Genomic DNA, 18,462 nt, shown 5'->3' with positions numbered 1-18,462 from the left:
GAGGAGGAGCTGTGCACCAGCTTGGTTATATTGTACTCTCCCAAGCCTTTAGTACAGTGTTCTGCACAGTACAGCACAGTGAGCGCTCAATGAACATGACTGAATGAATGAATGTTTTGTCATTATGTTCCGTCACGGGCACAGGCAGCCTGACATAACGATGACATGTGGGATGGGGAGGGTGGAGGAGGATTTGCCCCCATCTCTGGTTGCAGCCAGCCCCGACCCTCCCCCTACACCTCCTCCGACACCCCGGAGGTCCTGGGACCTCCTCAAATGCCCATGCCACAGCCTACTCACCAGCCCATGGCAGCCTCCGTTGCCCGCCCTGCACGGGTCGATGGCGCTGCACTCAAACCCATCTCCTGCGAAGCCCCTTTTGCACATGCACTCGTTCTGTAGATGGGAGAGATCCAGCAGTTTTCAGTCCACCACTCCTTCCCTGCCCACCCAAAGTGGCACGACAATCCTTCTTTCCCCAGTAGGAATATCCCCTGAGGGAATCTGGGTTGAAGAGACCTCCAGAGGTCATCTTGTCCATCCCCTTGTCTGCAGGCCGTGTTCCTCAGCCTAGAAAGACAGCCTAGTCTCCAGTTTTCTAGAGAAAAAGAGATCCTTAGTGTCTGCTGAGTCTCACAGACCTCACGGGAAGGTTTTGAAATCTAACCAAAATCCCTCCAGTTGTAACTTTTATTTTTTTCCTTTCTTCCTGATCTCAGAGGAGATGGAGATCACCATCCTCTGTGTAATGACTCTCAGTCTGTCATTAAATAGCTCTAAAGCATTCTCTTCTTCAGGCTAAATCAAACCAGTTCTTTTAACTTTTCTTCATCCGTCTTATTATTCTCCTTCTCTCATCTCCAACCTTCCTCCACTTTCTCCAGGTTTATTTTTAGTTACAGGATCCAGAACTTGGACACAGGAATTTTGTTAGAGTCTCACCCCAGGCTATTAACCATGTATTTAGATTGTAAGCTTATTGTGGGCAGGGAATGTGTCTACCAAGAGTCCGGGCTTGGGAGTCAGAGGACATGGATTCTAATTCCAGCTCTGCCATTTGTCTGCTGTGTGACCTTGGGCAAGATACTTCACTTCTCTGGGCCTCAGTTACCTCATCTGTAAAATGGGGATTGACACTGTGAGCCCCACGTGGGACAGCCTGAATACCTTGTATCTACCCCAGCGCTTAGAACAGTGTTTGGCACATAGTAAGAGCTTAACAAATACCACAATTATTATTATATTAGCAAATCTGTTATACTGTACTCTTCCAAGCACTTAGTACAGTGTCCTGCACACAGTAAGTGCTCAATAAATACAATTGATTCATATCAAAGTGGAACTTTCCAAGTAGTGAAAGGTGATGGTAAAGGAAATGGAATGCCAGGATAAACTAGATATCTCCTTCCCTGGGGAAGTCTTAGCAGGGGGGACACCCCCATTTGGAGTGAAGGAGGTGTGCTGCTTGAATGTAGGCAGGTAGTCAGACCTCTGGAAAGTCTAACCAGTCTAGGGGAGTATCTGTAAGATGAGGGTTTTTTTATTTTCTCTCCAGGCTTATGCTCAGAAAGTGGACCCCCTGACCATGCCATACAGCCCAGAGTCCTCCGGCCCCCTGCTTGAGTAACCTCCCAGGCAACATAGAGGAAGGAAGCTCCCACCCCTCTGCCTTTTCCCCCCCAAGTTCCCTTCCCCCAACCCAGTCCCTACCTGTCCAGGCCCCACGTAGCTGCAGTCAGCATCAGCGTGGCACCCGCCCCGGCTCTGCAGCACACAGTTGTCGATGGCAACGCAGACTTTACCGTCCCCTGTCCAGCCTCTGTGGCACCGACACAGTGGATGCTTGCCCTCCACAGGGATGCAGTCAGCCTGGCAAAGCACCAGGAACCCAGTTCAAAGCCTGCTAACCAACTGGGGCCTATGAGCAGAGTGGCTTGAGAGTTAGAAGGACCTAGGTTTTAATCCCTGCTCCATCACTTGTCTGCTGGGTGACCTTGGGCAAGGTACTTCACTTTCCTGGGCCCCAGTTACCTCTTCTGTAAAATGGGGGTTAGGATTGTGAGCCCCATGTGGGACAGGGACTGTGTCCAACCTGATTAAGCTTGGATCTACCCCAACATTTAGTACAGTGCCTGGCACATAGTAAAGGCTTAATAAATACTATAAAAAAACCCCAAAACAAAAAAACCAGGGCAGGATCTGCCAGGTGGGGAGCCCCTCTTTGACCCAGGATTGAGGCTCCCCAAGTCAACACGAGAGGGAGATGCTGAGGCCCCAGAGGGACTGCTGCCCACCCAGGCCCTAAGGGTAAGGGTCACCACTGACGTTTTCTGAGCAGCCGCCTCTCTCTGGCTTAGTGCATAGGTTGACAGGGTTGCAGGAGAATCCATCGCCCTCAAAGCCAGGGAGACAGGAACATCTGGAAGAAACAGATGCCAGGAGGGGTGGTTGGGGAGAGCGGGGGCTAGGACTCTGATTTCTCCAAGGATCTCGGGTAGTGGGGAAGAAGGAGGGGTTAGGGAAACATGGGATAAGAAGGCTTAAGTGTGATCTAATGGAAAGAGCCTGGGCATCAGAAGATCTGGATTCTAATCCCCGCTCCACCACTGTCTCTTGTTTGACTTAAGGAAAGTCACTTAACTTCTCTGTGTCTCAGTTCTCTTATCTACAATTAAGACTGTGAGCCCTATGTGGGGCAGGAACTGTGTCCGACCTGATTATCTTGTATCAACCCTAGCACTTAGTACAGTGTCTGGCACAAAGTAAGCACTTAACAAATTCCATTAAAAGAAAAACAACAACCCACAGTCCTGACATCTCAGCTTCAATCTCAGCAAGGATCTAGACTGTAAGCTCCCTGTGGGCAGAGAACATGTCTACCAACTCACTTGTATTCTCCCAAGCATTTAGTACAGTGATATGCACAAAGTAAGCCCTCAATAAATGCCACTGATTGATTGGGTCTCCCAAGGGGGTGGTTAGGCCTTTAGTTGAATAAGTCCAGGCATAAGAGCTAGGAGTCAGAGCCAGTGATCTCTCACCACACCACTGGACTGGAGGAGGAAAAGGAGGAGAAGGACCAAGAAGCAGTTTGAGAAGCAGGGTGGCCTAGTGGATAGAGCACAGGCCTGAGAGTCAGAAGGTCATGGGTTCTAATCCCTGCTCTGCCACTTGGCTACCATGTGACCTTGGGCAAATCACTTTACTTCTCTGTGCCTCAGTTCCCACTTCTGGAAAATGGGGATTAACACTGTGAACCCTAGGTGGCACAGAGACCAGGTCCAACCTGATTATCTTGCTTTACCCCAGTACTTAGAACAGTGCCTAGCACATAGTAAGTGCTTAATAAACACCATCATTATTATTATTATTATTATTAAGAAGGCTGGCTAGACCTACCTAGCCCAGTTATTCCCCCAGCTCCTAAAAGATGGAATTTGAGAGACGAGTCGGAGGAGGAGAGGAAGAGCTAGAAAGGAGGTGGAGGGTTTCTGTGATCACCTGGCTTGGTTGAGGACGGTGACACAAAGTGCATTGCTGTGACAGTACTGGGTCAGGCCGGAGGGTCCGCAGTGCAGGATGGTCTCATTACAGAAGACCCCCGTGAAGCCTGGCTTACATGTCCCCGTCTGGCACACACCTCCGCTGCCTGGGCGGTTGTCACAGATGCCGTGCTTACAGCCACACTCTGTTGAGCATAGAGACCGGTAAGCTTCCCCTTCACCTCTCCACAGCCGATGGCCTCCTCTTCAGTGCTCTGGCACAGGCCCGTGGAGATTCTGAAGCTCCCACCTCCTAGAGCTACCCAGCCAGTCATCAGCCAGGCACCCTCCCTCTTAGAGGGGATGACTGGTGGGATTCAAACCCAGGACTCAGGGCTGCCTCTGCTTTGACTGAGGTGGTCAGATGCCCTAAATCCAGAGGTCAATCCTTCCAGCCCCCAATCTACGGACAAAGCAGTGTGGCCTAGTGGAAAGAGCATGGGCCTGGGAGTCAAGAGTCATACCTATGTGACCTTGGGCAAGTCACCTAACTTCTCTGGGCCTCAATTCCCTCATCTGCAAAATGGGGATTCAATACCTGTTCTACCTCCTACTTAGACTGTGAGCCTCATGTGGGACCTGATGATCTTATATCTACCCCAGTGCTTAGTAGAGTGCTTGGCACATAGTAAGTGCTTAACAGATACCACAGTTATTATTACAGAGAGGACTGGCCTTCACTCTCCTAGACTGAAGGGGGTCTGAAGCAGATTCCTCCACTCCTGATCTCTCACGCACTGTGGCTGCTCATTGCTCAACAGACACCTCTGGCAATCAGGATGTTCTCACACTCATTATCTGCGATTCTTCCTGCTGCTATTTAAATCCATTCCCTCTTGCTCTGGCCTCAGGAGAGAGGGAAATGAGCCCTCCTTTGACATGAAGATAATTATTCAGGCCCTTTCCAGGTTTTTCTTCTCCAAGCCAAATGAGCCCTGCGCCTTCCCTCCGGGAGATTATTACTCAGTCCTCCCCAACCCGATGGCTGGGGCTGTATGCAGGCTCTTTTCATCCAAGCCAGAAGCAGCTCCACAGAGAGGCTCAGGGAGGGACTGACCTGGGGAGGACTGGGGAAGCAGAGGGAAAGAAGTGAGGTGGCATCTGGATATCTGGATCCTCAAAGAGCTCTCTCCCAGCCCAGGGCCCTCTCCCCTCCTAAAGCCCCTGGCCCAATTCTCCCTCCACCTTCTCTGCTCCTGGACTCGTGGACCCAGCGGGACGGGAATGAGGCTGCAGAGGGAAGAATGGATCCTTCCCCACCCGAGGCCCAGTGGCTTTACTCTGACCTTCCTGGCACCGCTCCCCATGCCGGTTGGGGTTGGAGCAGATGTGGCATGCGATGCCTTTGAAGTCTTTGAAGCACAAGCAGTTCCCGTTGCCTTGGATCCCGTCACTGCACTGGGAAGATGAGTAGAGTTGACTGGGGAACCGGGCTGGGGATGGGGCAGGATTTGGGGTGGGGGGGTGGGGGGGGGGGAATGCAGTGGCTCTTGGGGATGGGCCCTCCCCTCTCTCTCACAGCGCCAATAGGGGCTCAGGGTCCCAGAGCCCACCTGAAGCCTTCAGAAAGTTCCCTGCTCCCCTCACCCCTAGTCTTGTTCAGTGTATGCCTCGCCTCTTTCTCCCTCCCTCTTCACTCTATCCTTCTCCACAGTGCCCTCTCATCATCCTTCTAACTCTAAACCCTAGAGCACTTCTCACCCTAGGCCCCCCGTTCTAGGTGAGGGATCGGGGCCTACCTCGGGGCTGGGGCAGTGGTAGCATATTACAACTGGGAGGGGTCCAACCTAATGCCCCCTGAACTCACAACAGCCTCCTCCCCCACCAGACCCAAGGGGTTCAGGGCCCTGCATTGACAACCACTGACAATAGGGCCTACACGCCCTGTGGAGGCCACACCTGGAATGTTTGCTCAATGAAACACAAAGGCATGGGGCTTTGGCCACAAGTATGGGAAGAGCCCATAAGCACGAGGTCTCCTTTAAGCATATAGTTCACCTAAGACCTCACAGTCATCCCAGTGATTGGGGGGGTACCCCAGAGTTACTTACGTTGCCTCTGCCATAGCACGGGGTAGTAAAGCCACCAGGGCACGGGGTGCAGTCAGGACCAAAGAAGCCTTTACAGCAGTCAGGGTTCTGGAAGAGGCCAAAGTCTCAATTGCCCAGGGCCAGGGCAATTATCCCATACCCACCGCCTTCCTCAACCCTAGCTTCATCTCCCTGCTCCCATTCTCTTCCAAACTCCTCAAGTGGACCTTCTTGCCACCAACTTTCTTCTCCACCTCCTGCAACCTGGATTTTGTCTCTCTTACATTACTGAGATGGCACTCACCAAGGTTTCCGATGTCCTCTAAGACTCACAGGTTCCACTCAGGTTTTTATTTTCCTTTTATGGCATTTCTTAAGCGCTTATGGCTTGTTAAACCTGGCATTGTACTAAGTTTTGGGGAAGATTCAAGATCATCAGGTTAGACAGAGTCTGTGTCCCATATGGGGCTCAGTCTTAATCCCCATTTTACAGATGAGGTAACTGAGGTACAGAGAAGTGAAGCGACTTGCCCAAATTCACACAGCAGGAAAATGAAAGAGCTGGGACTAGAACGCTGACTCCCAGGCCCGTGCTCTACTCACTAGGCCATACTGCTTCTCTCGGTTCTGAACTTCTTAGACTCCCCCCTCAACTTCCTTTTGATACTGCTGACCACTCCTTTCTCCTCTCTGGCCTTAGTTTCACTGACCTGGTGCTCTCCAGGTTCTCTTCCAACCTCTCTGACCATTCCTTCTCAGTTAACTTTCCTGGATCTTTGACCTATGGATGTTCCACTATGTTCTGTTCTGGGTCCTTTCTTGGGAGGCTCATCCATCCACTTGGTCTTAGCTATTACCTCTTGGTAGATATCTCCCAAATAGACCTCTCTAGCCTTAAACTCTCACCTGCTTTACAATAATAATACAGTCTCATCCTTCTTTCCACACAAAAAACCCGTTGGCATCTTAAACTCAATTTGCTAAAAACTGAAGCCCTCGTCTTCCCCACTGAATTTACTCCTCCTCCTACCTCTCCTCTCATCATGGTTGCTAACACCATCATCAAAAAAACTTTGGCATCTTAAACTCAATTTCCTAAAAAACTGAAGCCCCCATCTTCCCCACTAAATTTACTACTTCTCCTATCCCTAACACCACCATTCTCTGTATGCCATAAGTTTGCAGCCATGATGTCATCTCAGAGTCTTCTTTTACCACCCACATTCAGTCTGCCTCTAAATCTTGCCAATTCCTCCTGCCTAGTATTTCAAATCTCTCTCATCTGCCAAACCACATCCCTCCCCACCTTTCAAGTGCTCTGAAATAGCCACCATTTCCAGAAGGCTCTCCCTGATTAATCTTGACCTCCCTGGTCAGATCACAGGCTTGGGAGTCAGAGGATGTGGGTTCTAATCCCGGCTCCACCACATGCCTGCTGTGTGACCTTGGGTGAGCCACTTAACTTCTCTGTGCCTCAGTTACATCTCAGTTACCCCATCTGTAAAGTGTGGATTAAGACTGTGAGCCCCACTTGGGACAACCTGATTACCTTGTAGCTACCCCGGTTCTTAAAACGGTGCTTGGCACATAGTAAACGCTTAACAAATACCATCATCGTCATTATTATCATCTCACCAGCACCCTAGGCACTCATATCTATGTCTGTTTATCCCACTCTTTGAGTAGGGGGTTCAAGAGGATCATGCTCCACAGACGCAAAAGCAAATACAGCACTAAGTACTGTCAAAAACAAACACGATAACACAAGAAAGGACACACACAGGATGTTCAGGACTGGGGGGGGTCTCCCATTGATCTTTTTGCCAACCCAGGTGAATTTCCCCATCAGTCGTGTCTTCTTCAAGTACGAAGGACAAATACGTAGTCCTTTATTCATTTTTTGCCTACTTCTGCTTGTATCAGCTGCAACTATGTTTTTGCTTCTGTTCTTATTGCACATTTCAATTTTTGTCTGCCTGGCTCCTCCATTAATCATAAGCTCCTTGAGGGCAGGGACCATGTGTTTTACTTCTAATGTATGTTCTTAACTGCCTAGTACGTGCTCTGCACACTTTAAGTGCCCAATTAATGACGATGATGGGGACGAGGAAGGCCTCAATATATACCATTGATCGACTGATTGTAATGGTGTGTTCTGAGACCAGGCTAAATAAAGCCTGCGGCCAGCAGGTTCACCAAATTCTCAGTGCGGCCCCTACCTTAGAGGGAGAGAGTCTGGAGGAAAAGATGTGGAGAGGGAAGGCATGAGATCACATTTCACGACCTGCATGTCTCCATAAATGGGTGACAGGGTCTGGGGGGCCAGGCTCACCGAAATGGTCTGGTTGCAGTAGCGGGCACAACCCTTCTTCAGCAGGTTCAAGCCCAAGGGATCGTGGACATAAACACATTCTTTGGGGAGATCGTCCTGCAAAGGTGGGGATCAAAAGCAAACATTTACTCGGGGAGTAGCTTCAGGACCCTTGGCTTCTGCTCTCAACTCTGATGCCGGGTGCCCTTGAGCAAATCATTTGACCTATCTGTACCTCCATTTCCCTTTATGTAAAATGAAAAGAATGCTGGGGGTTACTCCCCTTGCCACTCACATTCAGGATCCAGGAATTGCCCTGTGTATAAGTCAACCGTGATGAACAGCCACTGCCCCCTCCCCCAGCCAGGGGCAGGAAGGGCTGGGGCAGAGGGTTGGGGGTTTTGGACACGAGACCCAGGGAGAGGAAAGGCGTGTTGGCCAAAGACACAACAATTTGACTTTCCTTCTCAAGCCCAAAGTCCTTCCTCTAGGGGAGGGCCCAAAAGACATGAGCAAGCCAGCGTTTTACTCGATGTCGGAACTCTGCCCCAGGGGTGGGGTCCCAGCCACCGAACATCGCTCCGTGGCTGGGACTCTGGGGGAGGGACGGGGGTGAAGGAAACCCCATCCCTGGGATGCTCACCAATTGCACGCTGTTGGGTGGGCAGACGCTGCTGTTCAGGGCCTGGCAGTCCACACAGGAGCCCTGCAGGGAACCACCGGAGGAGAAAAAGAGAGAGAGAGAGACCCATCTAAGGCAGAAGCTCCAGCTGCAACCCTGCCCAGGCCACTCACCTTGCTGACCTCTGCCAGGCCTCACTCTGCCCTTCCAAATATCGGTGCCCTCTCCCTGGGAGCTTGGAGAGAAACAGTGTGGCCTAGTGGAAAGAGCTCAGGTCTGGGAGACAGAGAATGGGGGTTCTAAGCCCAGCTCTCACATTTGCCTGCTGTGTGACCTTGGGCAAATCATTTCACTGAGCCTCACTTTCCTCATTAGTAAAATGGGGATGAGATTCCTCTTCTTCATTCCCTTTAGGCTGGGAGCCCCATGTGGGACAGGGTCTGCACCTGACCTGATTAGCCTGTATCTCCCCCAGTGCTTAGGACAGTGCGTGGCACAGAGGAAGTGCTTAACAAATACCACCATTATTATTATTATTATTGTTACTATTAGCTCAGGCACAGGTTGAAGAGCCTGCACCATAAATTCCCATTCCTCCCGCTCTCTCCCTCCTCCTCCCCAACTCTCTCGGCTCTTCCCCGACTCTCATGTGCCTGTTCTTCCCTGCTTTCTTCTTCTTCCTCCCCCTACCCCCGCTACTCCGCTGTCGGTTATGCTCTCTCACCGAGACGATCTTGAGCTGTTCCCTGTTGCAGCGGTGTGGCAGGATGGGCAGGATGGATGGGGGCAAGAGGACACCGTCCAGGATGTGGATGATACCATTGGAGGCCAAGATGTCCGTGCTTCTGAGAGGGACCCGTGAATCCCCCAGGAGGATGCGACCCTGTGGCCCAAACCAACCATCCCACTCAGTCCTGGCCTTCCTTCTGGAAGTGGGGAAAACCCTCGCACCCTCGCAACACACACACTGAGTTCAGAACAAATGATCTGGCAGAGTCCCAGAGCTGGGTTCATCACTGACCCACAAAGAATGCCCCAGCCTGACCTAGCCCGGGATTGTTAGCAGCACAAATGTAAGTGTAGAAGCCATGTGCAAGCATCACCCCCGCAACCCTGACCAGGGCTAGCCCTCGGCAGGCTCCCCCCGGCCCTGGCCTTGGCCCCCTACCCACCCCCTCTCCCAGCGCATACGTCATCGGAGACATTGACGGCCACGATCTGGTTGGCTGTGGTCAGGAACCGTGGCATGGTGATCAGCTTGTCAGTGGTCACCTGAAGAGATGGAGGAAACACTTGGGAACTGGACAGGAAGTGGCTTTAGAGCAATGTTGTGGACCCATAATCAATCGAATCAACTGAATTTATTGAGCGCTCACTGTGTGCAGAGCACTGTACTAAGCTCTTGAGAGAGTACAATATAATAGAGTCGATAGACACGTTTCCTGCCCACAGTGAGCTTACCATCTGGGTGAGGGGATGACAACAGACATTAACATAAAGAAATAAATTACGGATTTGTACATAAGTGCTATGGGGCTGAGGGAGGGGGTGAGTCAGTGGAGCAGATCCAAGAGCAAATCCAAGTGCAAGAGTGGTGTAGAGCGAGTGGGAGAAGGGAAAATGAGGGCTTAGTCAGGGAAGGGCTCTTGGAGGAGATGTGCCTTCAATAAGGCTTTGAAGGTGGGGAGAGTAATTGTCAGATATGAAGAGGGCAGGCTTTCCAGGCCAGTGGCAGGACACAGATGAGAGGTCACGGAGAGATAGGCGAGATTGAGATCCAAGTGAGTAGATTGGCATTAGGGGAGCGAAGTGTGCGGGCTGGGTTTTAGTAGGAGAGCAGCAAAGCTGATTAGCTGGCCAGTCAGTAAGTAAGAAGTATAAGACCCAACTCAGGCGTGCCTAATGGCATGGCAGAGGAAGGAAGGCTCTAGGGAAGAGGATCAAGGGGTGGAACAGATTGTTTGTGGCTGGATGATTTTTGAAAAACCTTTGCTCAGATGGATTACAGAATAACTGTCCCACCCCCCTTGCAGAACAGCCCCAGCCCATGTGGGAATCCGGCAGTGGAGATGCCCTCATTGACTGTACAGGGCAGAGTCACAGATCCGTTAGGCAAAACATTGCCAGCTTGAACATAGACTCCTCTCCTCACATTGCCCCTAGCTTCAACTCCTGTGCCTGCCTGTATTAGACAGAGCATCAATAGACCCTCCTCCTGGCTCCCTGGCCACCAAATCCAATTTCACGAAGACAAACGAGGAGTAGCAGTAGAGAAAAACCAATGTTGACATGCCCCTGGGAAGGGGTGGCTATGGCTGAAAGGCCCTGTTAGGTTCAGGGCCCTTCTCTTCCCCCTCCCATTCATCTCCTCTCCCCTCAGGTCTCTGGAGGGTTTAGTAATAGTAGTAATTGTTGAGATCTTACAGCGTGCCAAGCATTATGCTGAGCCCTGGGGTAGATAGAAGATAATCATATTGGACACAGACCATGTCCCACTTGGGGCTCACAGTCTAAGACTGAGGACCTAGGATTTAATCCCCACTTTACAGATGAAGAAACTGAGGTACAGAGAAGTGAAGTGGCTTGCCCAAGGTCACAGAGCAGGCAAGTGGTGGAGCTGAGATTAGAACCCATGTTCTCTGACTTCCAGGCCTGTGCTCTTTAGAAAACAACAGATTCCCTAAAGGGATTGAAACTCCTGGCCAGCAGCTCAGACCACACAACAATTAATCTTGGGGCCTGAGGTGGAAAAAGCAGCTGGGTTCTTGTGAAAAAGGGAAAGAAGAAGGGGCAGAATACATTCTTTATCCCCTCATCTGTTTTCCCCCCAAGATGCTGGGGTGTTGGGGTGGGGAGGGAAAGGGCCGGGGGGTGGTTGGGGAGAGACTGAGAGGGAGGAAATGAGAGAAAGAGGTACCAGAAAGAGACTGAATTGGCACTGGAAAATTGCGCTGTGACTTACTGCAGCAGCACTGTAGATATGATGCTTCACCAGCTCTTGTAATTTGTTCAAACCCTGGAAAGAAAAGCAGAAATAGCTTGTTCCGATGACTGACTCTTATCCCCGCTCTGCCCCGACACACGAATGCACTCGTGCGTATACACACACACACATCTGCTCCAATCATCAAAACCGTGTGTGCCCCCAAACTGTGCACTCCTCCAGATGTGTACTGTCTTTAAAGGGATAGGTCTTTAAAGGTGCCGATGACAATCTGCTCGGTCATAGAGTCTCAAGAGGATAGTATTTGTCTACATTGGCCCCCTTACTTCCCTGTAATTCTCCTCCCACCCTCCCCCCAAACCTCTGCCATCCAGGGAGTGCCCTCTCCCTGCCTTCCCCCATTTGCCCCTCACCTTGGTGAAGAGGTAGATGAGCCGACCATCTCTCAGGCTGTCCACTCCTTTGTTGCTTGGGGAAAACACAGTGAAGGGACCCGGGCCATCTAGGATGGTGGGCAGGCCACAATTCTGCAAGGAATGAGATAGTTCCGGGCATGGGCAAAAGAGCTGGGTGTTATAAGGCTGAAGGTACAAATCTTGGACATTTCCCAGACCGGACACATGTGGTGGCCTCCTGTTCTGAGAGATTTCTAGGCCAGGCGATGCCGCAGTTGCCCTCGGTTACCCAGGTCAGGATCTATCACTCTCCCCGTCTGGAAGTTCTTCCTTAGCCCAGAGCATCAGCTAAGGCAGGAAGTGGAAAAGGACTCCCTACTCTGCAAGTGGGGAAATGCTACATTCTCAGGCTTTCCCTACCCTAGTTTTAAAAGATGGGGGGTTTTCGGGGACAGAGGCTGGCACTGTCTGAGCCTCAGGGGTGCCCTCAGAGCTAGCCACTCAGCCCAGGTCCTCTAATAATTGGTCATGAGGTGGTCTGACGACATCTTGCCATTGTGGAATCACCATCCACGGCACTGGTTCGGGTAAGATTCCTGGAAAATGCTGCAATAGGTGCTAATCCCACAGCTACAAAATGTCATCAAATCCCCTCCGTCACGCTGTTCTTTTCTGAAGCAGGGGGATGGACTGGATGATCTCTTGAACTCCCTCCAACTCCATGATTCTAGTACTCCCCACAACTCCTTTCACTGCATTTTGAGATGGTTTCTCCTGGTTCTCCCTTCACAGCTTATCACTGTCCTTAGTAGCCAGAGCTTCTGATTTTTGATCTCCCTCACCTCAAGTATCGTCTCAAATCGGCTGAAAACCTCCATTGAAGCCAGGATCTCTGCAATGGTTTTCTGTAAGGAAATATAGAACACAGTGTGGGAGAGGGGCTCTGGTAAGGATTGCCCCCCTAGCCCTGGCAGATCAAGGGTTGGGGGGTAGGAGGAGGAATCAGTTTATCAGTTTCCACCTGATGAGGAATCCAATAAACCAAATTTCCACTAATGAGATGCAACTGTCTGACTCTGCTGTCTTCACAGACGACGGGGGGGATGGAAAACTGCTGGAGACTTAGTGAGCAGTCGACAGGGGTTCTTCCATCAAGCTGCTTTCATCAATTCTCCTGTAGAATGGCAGCCCTAAGTCACTGAGCAGGAATGTGGCCTAGTGGAAAGAGCCCGGGCCTGGGAGTCAGAGGACCTGGATTCTAATCCCAGCTCCACCACTTGTCTGCTGTGTGACCTTGGAAAATTACTTAACTTCTCTGGGCCTCAATCACCTTATCTGTGAAATGGAGAGTAATACTGTGAGCCCCATATGGGATACGGACAGGGTCCAACCTGATTAGCTTGTATCCACCCCAGTGCTTAGTTCAGTGCCTGGCAGATTGTAAGCGCTTAACAAATACCATTAGAAAACATTATAATGTCCAGCCTAGTGATTTGGAAGGTGCTTTCAGCACTAACCTTTTAATGACCCCTTGGCCACTGAGGCTGCGGGGGAGTCTGTGTCAAACCACATGGCTGATTTACAGCTCTCCCACAGCCTCAGTGGCTGCCTAAGACTGTTGCCGAGACCCCGGGGAGGGAGAATGGGCTGGGGGCCAGGTCTGGCTTAATTTCTCTGGGCTGTTTTGGCACGGGAGGTGAGAGGGGAGGGAGCATCAGCAGAGCTGCCACAGCAGAGCTCACTTCCAGGCAGAAATGTCTCTGGGACAAGGCCAAGAGCCGGCCCAAGTAAGAGGTGGGGACAGGGCAACCCAACTCTCTCGATTTTCCAGTCTTCCCAGCCTCCGGACAGACGATTCCTACATTGGGAAGGGCCCCAGCAGGGGCATCTGCACTATTTTCTCCGCTATGATCGGTGTTGAATTCATAATGCGAGAGGTGCCAAGGCTCGAGGGTGATGTCATTTTACAACTTCAATTTGTAGCGACTTTGAATGTGCAGTCGTCATTACCAATGATGACACTGCTGGGGGTTATGAACTGCCAAGGCCAGAGGTACCAGGGCTATGAACTGCCCAACATAGAGATGTTGGGATCCACCCCCAGCAAGCCCCAGCACAAATTTAGCACTGGCCACAATCCAGAGACAATCCTGGAGGACTTGCTGTGCTAAGCGCCTCCTGTCACCACTTATCCCAGGGAGGAAGCATCTGAATCCGCCCAGCGAGAGGAAAACGGAAAACAATTTCCCAAACAGCCACCTCAGCAAAGAAGGCTGCCTCCTCCTGCCGAGGGGGAAAGACAAAATAGAAAATCTTTCGGAAGTCTCTGTCCTTATCACGGGGTGCAGGTCGGGGAGGTGCAGAGAGCATGAGGAAACCAACTTGCAGAGGTTGCAAACTGGATCCCATGTCCTGTGCGAACTGGAGCCAGGAAGCGGACGACCAGTAAAGAGTGCATTAGGTGACAGCCTTGGAACTTGCTGCTCTATACCTGCCCCTTCACTGCCAAGCCCCCCTCCTCACCCACAATACCCTGTTACCGCATCTCCCCCTCCCTACCCAGCATCCCAGCAAAAGGCTGGTCTCCGTGCAAGCTTATCCGTACAATACGTCACAGCATACACAGTAGTCACATTGACAGTTCCCAGGCAGTACCTGACTGCTGAACCCTATCCTGACCAGCAAATGTACCAAATATTCATGGGTACACACCTTTCTAAACATGCAACTTGTGCACAGGCAGGTTCCTATCTTTTTGGGCACACATGCACACCCGTTCTCAGATGAAACACGTACACACAGCTTTACACATGCACATCTGCACAATCATATCCCCCTCCTCTTGAGGAAGGGGCCTGGATTTCTGGGACAGTTCATTATTAGAAAGAGAAACCTTGTTTGTGCCTCAGTGTCCCCTCTGAAGGTATTGTCAGCCTCGGCTCAGCCCCCAGAAAAAGAGCTGGAAGCTGGTCGGTTGGGGAACCCCCTGGATCCTGACTCCAAATCTTGGGGGCAGTAGGCCAGGGGCCTAGACACAATTTCTCTCTCCCCCGCCCACCCCTCCCAGAGCGGGACTGGGTTAGGAGCTCTTCTGGGCGTACCTCTCTCCTACCCCAGTCTCCCTTCAGCCCAGGAGAAACCCCTGTTAAGATGGGTAAGAAGCAATGTAGCCTAGTAGAAAGATACCAGGCCTGGAAGTCAGAGGACCTGGATTCTAATCCCAGCTCTGCCACTTGCCCGTGTGACCTTAGGCAAATCACTTCACTTTTCTATGCCTCAGTTTGCTCATCTGTAAAGTGGGGTTTAAATTCCAGTCCTCCCTCCCTCTTAGACTGTGAACCCCATATGGGTCCAACTTGTTTATCTTGTATTTACCCTAGGTCTTGGTACAGTGCTTTGCTCATAGTAAGCTCTTAACAAATACCACAGTTTTTATGGGGCCAGGGGGGATGAAAGAGCACAGGCTTTGGAGTCAGAGGTCATGGGTTCGAATCCTGGCTCGGCCACTAGTCAGCCTTGTGACTTTGGGCAAGTCACTTAACTTCTCGGTGCCTCAGTTACCTCATCTGTCAAATGGGGATTAAGACTGTGAGCCCCACGTGGGACAACCTGATTCCCCTGCATCTACCCCAGCGCTTAGAACAGTGCTCGGCACATAGTAAGCGCTGAACAAATACCAACATTATTATTATTATTGTTATGATCAAGGCATGGCCCATGAGAAGGTGCAAAACTAGGCCCCTCACTCTGGATTCAAGCTGCTCTGCCAGCTGATGCCAGGGTGTCCTGGCCAACAATCTTAAATTCTGGGGATGGCCTAGATTGGGCACAGACCAGCATGGGAGGGTGGGATGGCGCCGCTTACCTGAGGGTCTCCCTGAACGCCCAAGTAGGGGGTGCTGCGGATGCTGTTGACAATGTGGATGTAGCCATTGGAGGCAGGCAAGTCGGCCTGCGTGATGGTGAACAACTGATTGGGTTGGTCCTCGTACTTATACGTGAAGCCACTGAGCTGTAATGGCAGGATGGCAATTCTCACTGGGAAAAAGGCCCCCCTCCCTCAATCCTGCCTTCCATAACCCCAGCGGACTCTTTCCTCAACTCCCCAGTCTCCGAGCTCGCTAATCACAGCATCATAACTGTATCACGGGACTCTGGCCCCCACTGCCTATAGAAGCAGAGATTTTGGAGGCGGAATCCCCCTCCCAAGTCCCGACATTAAAAAGAAAGAGAAAAAAAGACATGGAGTGGAGACTGAGAGGTTAGGGGAATGACATAATCAGGGAGAGAAGCAAGGACTGGAGGGCACTGGAGGAGGGGCAAAAACATTCTGAAAGAAACAAAAATAAACCAAGGAGCTGAAGAGACACGCTGACTCAGCTACAAGCTCTTGAAGTCTCCCTGAAGAGCTCAGTCCTGGCTCCAGGATGGGGAGAAGGACCTGGGTTCTAATCCTGATCCACCACTTGTCTGCTATGTGACCTTGGGCGAGTCACTTCACTTCTCTATCCTTCAGTTACCTCATCTGTAAAATGGGGCTCTTAAGACTGTGAACCCGACGAGGGACAGGGACTGTGTCCAACCCGATTTGCTTGTATCCCCTCTGTGCTGAGTACAGTGCCTGGCACATAGTAAGCACTTAACAAATACCATGATGATGATCATCATCATCATTATAATTCTCAACTGTAGCTACAGTGTGAAGCCCATGACCGGGCAGGGGGAAGGGGGGAAAAGAGGAGGGAAGGTCGGCGTCTTACGGAACTCCTTACGGAACTCCTGACAGGAGCTGTGAGGGTCAGCGGCTCCCCAGCCAGCGTCCACAGAGTCTGACTCTGCCCGGAGGACATCTCCTCCAGCAGATGCAGGCCTGGGATGATGTGCAGCCTGCAGAGCTGCCACGGAATTGTCTCCTGCACAGGGAGAGAGGGACACAGAGCATGGTATGGAGAGGGACTGGAAGAGAGAGGGGGCACCGAGGGCCTCTGCGTGGAGCAGGGAAAATGAAGCAAGAGAGCTGCCGGGCCCCATGGAACTTACATTGGAGTTGCTCTTCAGGTACCAGTATGAAGTCGGGACCAGCACGGTGATGGGTCCGGACTTGGTCAGCACATCCCTGCAGCCCTTTTCTGTTGGAGACATGCAACCATCAGGGACCGGGGGCACAGATGGTTCCTGTTTCTCCCCCTTTCCCTGCCCCACCCTCAAGGGTCAGCTCAGTGGGTGTCCTCTGGCTCAACTTGGATTCTTCACCTGCATTTCCGCTTTAAACCGTTTGGGCCATTGAAGTCTGGGAGGGATTTATTTTTCCTTCCCTTTCCACTCCCTTTTCCCCCACCCCGCTCTTCTGGCCTCCATTCCCCAGCACTTTACTCCCAGAGGAAGAAGTCCTGGAGCTGCTAAGCATCATGGGGTCCCCAAGGGTCAGGATGAGAATCCCAGCTTTCCAGTCAGGGGGCCCAGGGCCTGGAGGTCTGGGGGACCACAAGCTGGGAGTTGGGGTCCAGAGATTCCCAGCCTGCTTTTGGTGGGGGAGGAGGCCTAGGAGTTACCCAGCATGGAGTGTGCCGCCTGCAGCTTCCGATAAAATCGGCCCTGGCTATTCAACTTCTCCACTTCCTTGAGCACATGTCCGTAGCACGAACGTCCGTTTCCGATTTCCCCTTCTTTGCAGACACAGCTGGGGTTGCAGTGGTGGGGGGTGGAAACATGAAGTGGGATCAGAAGGGCCAAGGTGAGCAGACTAAACAGGCCTGGCTGTTCTGAAATCCTCCCACCACTGCTATGACACAACCCCCTTCACCCCAAGTGAGCCTCAAGTCCTTGTTCAACCAGACTTCTCTCGCCTCACATTTCTCCCACAAAACACACGCTCACCTTCACCTAGGTCCACAATCACCAGACACAACTTGTCCCCAGAGAAATACCTTCTCACCGCCCCCAACCTCTCTGGCCTTTCGTCCCACCCCTAACCCGGGCCCACTCACCTGACCTTCCCATCCGAGTTCACTTGACACGTGGCTGACCTGTCGCAGTAATAGGAGCGGCAGGTGGAGGAGGAGGAGGATGGGAGGCAACCGGCCAGGGCATTGCCGCTGGGACTGTACGTCCCTGACTTACAGACACATGTTGACTGGGGGAGTTGGAGAAAGAGAACAGAACAGTGCTTTGCACAGAGTAAGTGCTTAACAAATACCATTAAAAAAAAAAAACAAAAAACTTTCTGAATAGCAGGAAAGAAATGCTCTTCCACCCCATGACTGTGGAAGATGGGGTAAGAGCTCCTTTCCTGCTCCCTCCCCCTTTTTCCCCTAACTGCCCACTTCATCTCCCTGCCTCCGGTTCTGTACAGTCTGTCTGGCTTGGTCAGGAGAAGCCAAAGCTAGAGGTAAGCAGTCGGGTCTAGTGGAAAGAGCACAGGTCAAGAAGTCAAATGAACTGGGTTCTAAACCTGGCTTCACCACATTTTTTTTTTGTCATTTGTTAAGCACTCACTATGTGTCGAGTACTGTTCTAAGTGCTGGGGTAGGTACAAGCTAATCAGGCAGCCCCGTCCCACATGGGGATCACAGTCTTAATCCCCATTTTATAGATGAGGTATCCGAGGCACAGAGGAAT

The 18,462-nt window shown here is 51.5% G+C and overlaps 1 protein-coding gene across 2 annotated transcripts in view; it reads right to left on the bottom strand.

Annotated features, from left to right (window-relative positions):
- STAB1 (stabilin 1) overlaps positions 1–18,462 on the bottom strand; it is a 62,770-nt gene that overhangs the window by 29,499 nt on the left and 14,809 nt on the right. Inside the window, exons 9-26 of one of the 2 annotated variants that reach the window (XM_029050409.2) lie at positions 17,832–17,977; positions 17,397–17,524; positions 16,885–16,973; positions 16,605–16,757; positions 15,710–15,856; positions 12,687–12,749; positions 11,863–11,976; positions 11,468–11,521; positions 9,697–9,777; positions 9,230–9,388; positions 8,527–8,589; positions 7,905–8,000; positions 5,594–5,680; positions 4,829–4,940; positions 3,502–3,688; positions 2,326–2,419; positions 1,711–1,869; positions 301–396 (exon numbers count right to left, since the gene is read on the bottom strand). In XM_029050409.2, the coding sequence (XP_028906242.1) occupies positions 301–396; positions 1,711–1,869; positions 2,326–2,419; positions 3,502–3,688; positions 4,829–4,940; positions 5,594–5,680; positions 7,905–8,000; positions 8,527–8,589; positions 9,230–9,388; positions 9,697–9,777; positions 11,468–11,521; positions 11,863–11,976; positions 12,687–12,749; positions 15,710–15,856; positions 16,605–16,757; positions 16,885–16,973; positions 17,397–17,524; positions 17,832–17,977 (2,028 nt within the window). The remainder of the gene's footprint in view (positions 1–300; positions 397–1,710; positions 1,870–2,325; positions 2,420–3,501; positions 3,689–4,828; positions 4,941–5,593; positions 5,681–7,904; positions 8,001–8,526; positions 8,590–9,229; positions 9,389–9,696; positions 9,778–11,467; positions 11,522–11,862; positions 11,977–12,686; positions 12,750–15,709; positions 15,857–16,604; positions 16,758–16,884; positions 16,974–17,396; positions 17,525–17,831; positions 17,978–18,462) is intronic. The other variant, XM_029050410.2, reaches the window with a different exon arrangement.

The sequence above is a fragment of the Ornithorhynchus anatinus genome, chromosome X1, assembly GCF_004115215.2.
Source record: "Ornithorhynchus anatinus isolate Pmale09 chromosome X1, mOrnAna1.pri.v4, whole genome shotgun sequence".
NCBI classification, from domain to species: Eukaryota; Metazoa; Chordata; class Mammalia; order Monotremata; family Ornithorhynchidae; genus Ornithorhynchus; species Ornithorhynchus anatinus.
Note: the sequence above shows the minus strand (reverse complement) of the source record. Positions and strands in the feature narration are given on the sequence as shown.